At 36.2% G+C, this 9,069-nt stretch overlaps 1 protein-coding gene across 1 annotated transcript; it reads right to left on the bottom strand.

The window, feature by feature from the left end:
* Positions 1-1,870: 1,870 nt before the first annotated feature.
* LOC139971058 (adenosine receptor A2b-like) lies at positions 1,871-8,065 on the bottom strand. The gene is made up of 2 exons (XM_071977224.1): positions 7,440-8,065; positions 1,871-3,782 (listed from the first exon to the last, which is right to left on the bottom strand). The coding sequence occupies exons 1-2, from the start codon at positions 7,835-7,837 to the stop codon at positions 3,149-3,151; spliced, it is 1,032 nt and encodes a 343-aa protein (XP_071833325.1). The 5' UTR covers positions 7,838-8,065; the 3' UTR covers positions 1,871-3,148.
* Between the last annotated feature and the right edge of the window lie 1,004 nt (positions 8,066-9,069).

Genomic DNA, 9,069 nt, shown 5'->3' with positions numbered 1-9,069 from the left:
AATCTCTCTTAAACCTACACATTGCATGTTTGCACAGTAGATTTTGTATAACGCCGAATGCGCTGGATTGAAGACTCCGTCTTACGCACAATATGCGTGAAGCCAGCATACACGCGCGCGTCTGCAAACGTACTTTTGACAAACACGATTTCTTGCAGCGCGTTTGTATGAAGTCAACTTGCGCGTATACGCGCGGATATTCAAGTGACATGGCTGTTCGTTTCGTGAAACTGCTTTGTCGTATTTCTAAGATGGCGACCAAAACTATATTTTCCGCTTAGTACAGAAAACGAACTGTAAGATTAGGATAAAACAAGATCCCAGTCACAATTTAGATCTTAATTTCGATTTAATGGCAGGGAACTAGTGTTTCTAACAATATAGTGATGCATGTAGGAAAGAATGGTTGGGAAATCATTCCAGAATATCCCGATTTATTTGCAGTTACGGTGTACCTTATCAGTAGTGCATATAATAGTTCAGTTTCCCTTATTTATTTTGGTCTTTTTAATGGTTTTCTTAGTTTTGTATATTTTCATGTTTTTCTTAGATATATTTTGTAATTTGTATAGGTGACAACTTGAAAAGGATCGATATTTGAATAATACTGCTTGCCCGCTGTTTTATTAGCCATAAATATTTTAATGGGCATCATTTGCAAACAAGAAAATATTTAAGTAGGCCTACAACATCAACAAAGTAAATTCACAATAAAGAAAGAACCATAGCAAAATTCAGAACGTGTGGCGCGCATTGATGACATTATAAGACTTGCACGAATCTTCAGAATTGAGTGTGAAAAGAATCAATATTTAATCCAAACCCTCGCAGATTTTGCTGGTATAGGTCTTTGAGAGATTGAGAGAGAGGTTGAGCGCAACTTGTTATAGCCTATATGACATGATTCTGATATAACGTTGCATTATGAACGCACGTACTTGGCAATATTTTGAAGCCGGGGTTGATTGGTAAACTTCCTTACATTGAAAAGGAAAGGATGCCAGAAACAAACAAAGAAAATTGACTGACAAAAGAAAATGGCATTACAAGCAAAAATGAAGGACACCAAGTTAATAGTCGCGTTATGAAACAAATTATTCTCATGTTTTCTGATGAATGTATAATACATCATTTCAATGTATGTGCACAAATAAAGTTTTCGTGAAGCTGTTTACAATCTTTGTGAAACATGAATTTAATATCAAAATATGTAACAGGATGATACTCACATACAAAAAGAGCAAGTACTTTGAGCTATAGTTACAAACTTCCTTCCAGCTTCTCCGAATATTATAATACAAGCCCAAGATACCTAACATAGCCTTCCGTCTGTATAATAAAAAAAATGTTCAACTTCTAAGACCATTAGGCCAGATCCCAGTTCTAAAGGAACTGCTTTCTTTGGAGTGGGCTATAATTTAATTTTAATAACCAGGAGCGATCTATCGTAACCTGTGTGAAATGAATTCCAGTTATGACACGGAAATAAATTGCATTAACAATTGACAATAAAATAAGTTGCTTGGAATTTGGTGTAGAATCGACGAGATAAGAATTCAATGGATTTGTTGTGAGACTAGCTCTATACGGGACTTCTGACTCAAGGTTAAATTACCATAAACTCCGTTGAGGACACACTGTAGGTGAAATCTGCTCTCAAAGTACTGGTAATGCTTTGCAGCTGATCACTGATGGATGTTGTTAACTATGCTTGTTAACTAAAAGAAGGCGGATCATTTCCGACATCGCACGAATCATGAAGTGTGACGTCATTATTCAGTTACCAATCATAGTATTTGATCCGCGTGACGCAGGCGTGAAATACCGACCCGAGGGGTCGCTCGAAACTGTGCAAGGTAAGCAATAACTTTTCCAATACATTCAACGTTGATTAGTTTTTTTTTCTTCGCATTAATGAGGGAATATTACGTATAAATAGTTTACAGGCACTTACGTACTGACGGCATTCATGCATGCAGTTACATGAAGTTCAGCAAAACGTTTCACTGAACACTAGGTTTTTAAGGACTTTTTTGGGGGCGAGGGGGTAGTCTTAAATTGTCATAGTCCAAGAAATTGAGAAGAAACATTTTGGGTGCTGGTAATGCTTTTTATAACTATTTCAGGTATCACAATATTCACCTTTAACATATGTTAAATCTCTGGAATGCTCCGTTAAGACTAAATTGACGATTACTTTGGCTCCTCAGTGCTGCAGGCCTATATGTTTATGTTATAATCCCCATGTGTTGTAAAATCCAAATAACTCAGTCAAAAAATGTTTAACTTCATATGTAAACAACAGAAAACCCTTAGACACATTCAACACCATTGCAATTGAAAAATTTGTAATACACTTTACAACAAGTTATTTGAGGTTATTTTCGTCTTTTATTTATTTCCATATTAAGTTTTGGGTTGCATCCGACAAACTGACGTCATAGTCTGTGTGTTAGACTGAGGTATTCCAACCGCTTTAATTGATAAGCCTTAGATGTTTAAATTAGCAAATCTCATTTTTAAATCAAAAGTGACGTGGAAGTACACCTTGGACTTATAACATTTGTTTTAACGGTCTTCAATATACCGTATCGAACTTAATTTATGTGCCAACCGTTGTCCTTTAAAGAACAAACATACCACTTTATTTTTCGTACAGAAACGCTACAATATACAGTTTATAAAAAAAAAACTGAAAAAATTAACAATCGTTATGGCGTTACAGGAACGGCTATAAGTACAGGAGAGGTAAGCACATGAGCTTGTGAAATTTAGTTTTGTGGTAGCTTTGAAAGAATTATTCTTAAAGTTAGGTTAAAAATGTGCAACACAATGTTCGTCAAAAGTCTGTTTATCAAGCTAGGGTAATGCTTCAATGTGTGTCTTACATATCTGCATGTGATGATGTAAAGTTAATATTTCAACTTAAAGGCACACACCTTGCAATAGTTATTCCTTTGTCTTCATCGATATATACACAGCAATAATCAATTCTCTCAAAGCTGTCCTGAAACAAGCGGAGGGCCACAAGGAGACCTCTCCTGCACACACCGCTCCCAACAAGTTCATCCGTTTGAGTAATATCATAATAACGGTGTAAAATAATATTTAAAAAAAAAACAGGTCACAATGTCCTGAAATTATGATTTCATCGATCAGTTTTTGTTGCTTTTATAGCTAATACATGCAAGTACATCCCTCTTACAACCTTTCCGTATGCATGACTAAATTCTGGGTACCGCCAACCATATATGATTGGATTAACCATTGAATTCGCAAATAAGACCATTTCGCTGAATACTCCGAGTGCAAAGAGGGAATTAAAGTTTCCGTAAACTTCTAAAAATAGCTTCAAACTTGTTGGTATCCAGCAAATACCACAGACCCCTACTACGATCGCCGTGGTGGCCGTACTCCTTAACGCTCTCAGACGAATTCTACTTTCTTGCGCCCTTTCGACCCTCGTCGTTGGGTTACTAGTAGCTCGTTTTCGACCAAGATTCTGAGCGACGTAATATATTCGAATATAACAGAGGCTCATTAAACCAAAGTAGGTTATAACAGAAAAGCCCAAATACAGATAAAAGGAATCCTGCGTTTTGCTGTAATTATTGTTGGCACAAATGTTGTATGCTCTTTTATTATTCGTAAAGAAGACACTGAGTACAATTTGAGAGCAAAAGTTTCCAATGCAAAAGATCCAGACGATAATTAGTAACGACCGTACTCGCTTCCTTGTGACAATTACGGGATATGATAGCGGTTTAACAATTGCCATGAACCTGAAGGAAGAAAGGAATGAGAAATATATAGAGAATGTTATACAATATCGGGCAAAAACAAAATGTGTTAATACTCGGTAATAACCATATTTCAATATAAACGACACCTGTTAAACTAGGACAACTGTATTTGTATACAAACACTTGTCATTGTAGTGCGTGAGGGTCAAACTTAGTTGTTCATATTCAATGAGGGGCTTTGTTACTGCAACCCTTTTGAAGTTATTTCGGTCACGAAGAAGCAAGTTTGGCGTTTGGTCCTTAAACGTATAGACTAAAGCTAGGCTATATTATGTAATGTTAATAAACAGTACTCTAGCTAGCATGTGACTGCAATATAAACGAAGAAATGATGACTAAAATCACCAGAACTAAGCCGTCAATCACGAATCACGCCTGTTTCGGATGTGACAGAGAATACACAAGAGTCCTGGATACTGATTGGTCAAATTGAACAACATGTTAACGTTACTTTATCCTCTCCTAGTTATCGAAATTTGACGAACATACGGAACATCCGAAGGCCTAATGGACGATTAATCTAACGAAAACACGTTTGTCTATAGTCTATTGTTGCAAATGTAACACCCTCCGGTCTAAAAACTGCTTGGTCGATTTCCTGGCCCTGGTTTATCGTCATCCAAAACACTTAATATATGACATACACGATCATAGTATATAATGCTATGCCACAATAATAACGTTTCAAGTACCTATGTTGCAAGAGCTGAAGTTTTGCAGATAGCGCCGAGTCGCTGCGGACAAATACGATTAAGATTTGTTGCTTTGCAGCTTTTTTGCAGGATGCAAGTTAACTCAAATGCGTTCAAATGTCACCTGTCTTGTTCAATTCGAGAATAACGAACCAAAGTAGAGAATTTTACGTATTGTTTGAAGAAGTATGTTACGCAAGGAGATCTATATTATTTACGTGTGCAGAATTAACTGTTCGCCGCCACAATTCTTTGCAAATCTGATTCTGGATTTTTGCCTGCGTAGCCAACCTGTGAATTTGCTATGAGGAGTGTCTGTTCAGCTGGCATTCACCAGCCAGCCATGTAGACGATGGAGCGGTTTAGTAATCCCAATATTGTAGCGCACATGCGCACTACAATCATGATAAAAGGATAATTTAAAACTACAAAAATGAAAAAAGGGAACTTTTTGTAGTTTTTGCATTAAACTGGGGGCGGGGAGGGTGGACTGGGTGAGCAGTTTAGTTTCTCATGCATGTCAGTTTGGTTTTAAAAGCAAACCAATAGACATAATAAACGTTATACGCTGAGATATCGCATGCACTTATCACTGTATATGAGAAACGATCCATTTTGTCAGCACAGTATCTCAAGGATTAATCACTTAAAAATGTTGATTTTGGCAGATAATGCCCATTTTGTTGGATTTGCTAAGGTACCGTACCATTTTGAATTAAGCAACGTGCAATCGATGCATATCCTAACGTATATTGCGGCATACATGTGCGACTGTGGTAATTCGACTATACGAGCAAGCAAGGAGGCTGAAATTGCACAAGCAGTACAAATAGTTCCTTTGGTTGCTAGGCAAACCGATTAATCCGGATTATCGACCGGTATAAACAGTTATTTCTTTAATCCAGGTTTATCGTTCGATCATAAAGCTGGATTATCACTTAAGAAACTGCCGGTTTCATGTAGTGATAATCCTGGTTTATCACTCGCGAATCCAGCTTTCAGTGATTATCATTCGGTGAACTCTGCTTATCAGTGATAAACTAGGATTATCAGTGATAAACTAGGATTATCACTGAGACAAACCGGTTTCTCGAGTGAGATTTGCAACAAAATGAGTAATTGTTCATTTAAAATCATAACAATTTGCAACAGCTAGAAATATTCCTTGCATCTAATCAGTGAAGATTTGGTTGCAATATGACAAAATGAATATTTGTCGAATGACATCAATTTCACAATGTGCAGCAAAATTGCATCACTATAACATATTTCACCAATTCAACATTTTGCAACAAGATGATGAATTACCCTCAGAAAGATAACATTTTCAATCATTTGTAGCAAAATGATAAATCGATTACGTAAAAGTCGCGTCAATTCAACATTTTGTAACAAAGTGAGTAATTCTAAGTATCTCATCATTTCAATATTTCGCAACAAAGAGATGAATTGCAGCAAAATTGCACAAAAAGATCTCAATATTTTGCTAAGGATAAAGGATATCTCTTCCTCTTATTATATATCATTTCGACAACATGTAACATAATGTTTAAATACTCACTAATATAATAATGTGTGTTATTCATCACTTTGTAACAAAACGTTATATTGATCGAGACAAATATAGGACATAAATTAATCATTTTTCTACAGAATATCAAATCGCACAATTTCTCAATGAGCGGATACAAGTACATGCATGACAAGTGAGTATTCGTCAGTCAATTGTAAAATATTAAATATTTATGTCGACAAACATGTTGCCGAAATAGACATGAGTCGAATTCAACACTTTGCAGAAAATACCTGCGTTAATATTTGAACAATTCGACGGCACCATAAGGTATATATTTGTTATCATGAATGTGGGGACGGAGATCAACTGCAGTTAATCTCCGTCCCCATGGTTCAACCATGGTTCAACCTCAAAACGAGAATCATGCATGTAGCTGCAATACGTCAAATGAATAGTTTTTAATGTATACGTAGCCGTATATACTGAATAATAACCAGTTACTGCTGTGTTTGAATGTCAAATAGTATAACCACTCTTTGGTGAGCAAATTTTAATTTTAATCCACACAACCTCAACGGAAAACGGCTTAAACAATAATTTATTGTGTAATTTCGAGGCACTTTCATGAATTATTTCATCTAATTTAACTATTTATTGGAATTGTACGCCAAGCAGTCAACTTTAATGCATGCGCGACGTTGGGAAAATGATCAATTATTAATTTCAATTATTTTCTTCCAACATTTTGAGTCAAGAGTGTTACATTAAGGTTAATTGAGTTTATTCTTGCGGGAACTGATCAAGTCTGTACTGACGTAATGAAATAGTTGAAGGACAAACTTAAACCACAGAGCAAAATTAGAGAGATTGTCATTTACCGTTGTCCTGTATAAAAAGAACATTTGTGACTTTAGCATCGCGAAGTTACCGCATATACCATCCTACAATCTATATAGGCTTTCGAGACAAGAAGTTTGACATTTAATGCAAAAGCAGAGAAATATATAATGTACTAAAGTAAGCGTTGTCTATAGCAAGCGTTGCAAAATAATGTTGCATGTGAATAGGAATTCGCCCTGAAAACATCCCTTGTGCTGACTCCAAGATACAGGGTAAATGAATAGCAATGTTTCTGATAACTTTTTGGACTAGTGCTTGCCACGATACGCTAATCGTTCAGGTTGAAATAAATTCCTCTTATAATATTCATGTCTCCTTTCGCATTCCCTTTTACCGTACCCAACCAGCTTGCCCTCTCATGCTATATGTCCCTTTAACAATTGCAAGTTTATACTAACCCACTGACCCACAAATAGTGATATATAGGAATTAATTTAATACAAGAAAACAATTTATTTACCTACTTATATATCTCTCTCTACCGTTATAATTGGTTTACCCCGATTTGAATATATATTATTGACTTACCTATCAAGAGCTATCATGAGAAGATGAAGTAATGAACAACCTCCAAAGACAATGACTGGTAGAAAGAAATACCTCCTGGTTGTACTGTAACAGGTAGCGTTACTCAAGATAAGGCGAACTGTTAAATTCAAGGGTAAGGCTACCAATCCAGTCAGGAGATCGGCGATTGCTAAACTCAGTAAGAAATAGTTTGCAGGACATCTTCCCAATCTGGGTTCCTGAATGAATGCTAAAATGACCAGCACATTTAAGGCCAATATCGCAAGCCATATGCAAATATACAGTACCAAGTATAAACACGTTCCCCATATTTTCATAGCAAGCGCTAACTGGATGAACTCCGATTCGTTTGAAAACGCTGTAGCGCTGAATACGACTGCAGTAGTTGAATTTAACATTATACCTTAACATCGACATGCCGATCCTGTCCAATGATAAAACTGTACGGGTGTTAGTTCCATATCCCCTCCTTGGAGAAAATTAATCGAGCTATTAAGAAATATAGGTTTTGTGTTTATGAATACATAATATATACATATATATGTATATAGATAGATATAAATATTCGTATATGAGTGTTATCCGTTACGTACGTTGGAGAGAAATTTAATAGAGCAGATACTATTTATATGCGACTATATCTTACTGAACAACAGTTGCTGCGGTAAAAGAGGTGAATTATTGAGTTTCCATGACAACTTATGAATTGTTTGAACGTCATTACTTTCTCAAGTCTCAGTCTTGTGTCATGATTGGCTTATAGGATAACAGAACAACCGATTGTTCTGTTCATGTCTATTTTACTTTTACTAAAATAACATACCGGTACATGATGGATAAAATTTCCTAAAACGTTTTCACTGTTTTAATTTTTTTATTTTCTTTTATTGGCGAAAGTAATACACGTTTCAGATAACAATCGGAAATTGTGTAGGCGTGACGACAAAGACGGTGATTTTTACTCTCATATATGATATATATGCCTACTCCTGACACATGTGTATTTCGCTTATCGCCGACTTGTAAAACCATACTCTAAGAGATGTCAAGATTTTGAAGTTAATTATGAGAAAAAAAAACATAATTATAATTTTCACGACTAAAGGAGGTCGTTTTATTATGGGTCACGTAGCCACGTATACTTCTTGGGAAACTCCTCCCCCGTTAACCCAAAATGAAATTAGCATTACCAGCCCCCACCCCAACCCCCACCACCAATGGCAAACAGAAAATTACAGACATTCCTAGTGAAATGCAGTACATAAATATATTCTCGAAGGGGGAGTGACACCACTCCCCTTAGACCCCTCCCCTGAACGCCTTAAAATCTTAGCCCCCACCCCTACCCCATCAGTACAAAACCGGTGTAGCTGTGCCGCTGCCCATAATGTTTTCTTTGGATATGTAAACATGTTCGTGTAGCTCGAAGATATTATATATATATATATATATATATATATATATAGGTACTGAATAAGCTAAAAGCTTTTTGCGGTAAATATATGTCGACCATAACAAAGCTACTCTTAATTCCGACTCTAGTTACTTATCCACGGCCCAGTGCATTTCTGTTTGTCATGAGTCTAAAACCAAAGCAGTTTCAAAGGTTTTCTCAGTTTATTCGCATATG

This window comes from Apostichopus japonicus, chromosome 8 (genome assembly GCF_037975245.1).
Source record: "Apostichopus japonicus isolate 1M-3 chromosome 8, ASM3797524v1, whole genome shotgun sequence".
NCBI classification, from domain to species: Eukaryota; Metazoa; Echinodermata; class Holothuroidea; order Aspidochirotida; family Stichopodidae; genus Apostichopus; species Apostichopus japonicus.
This window is presented reverse-complemented; position numbering and strand designations above follow the sequence as displayed.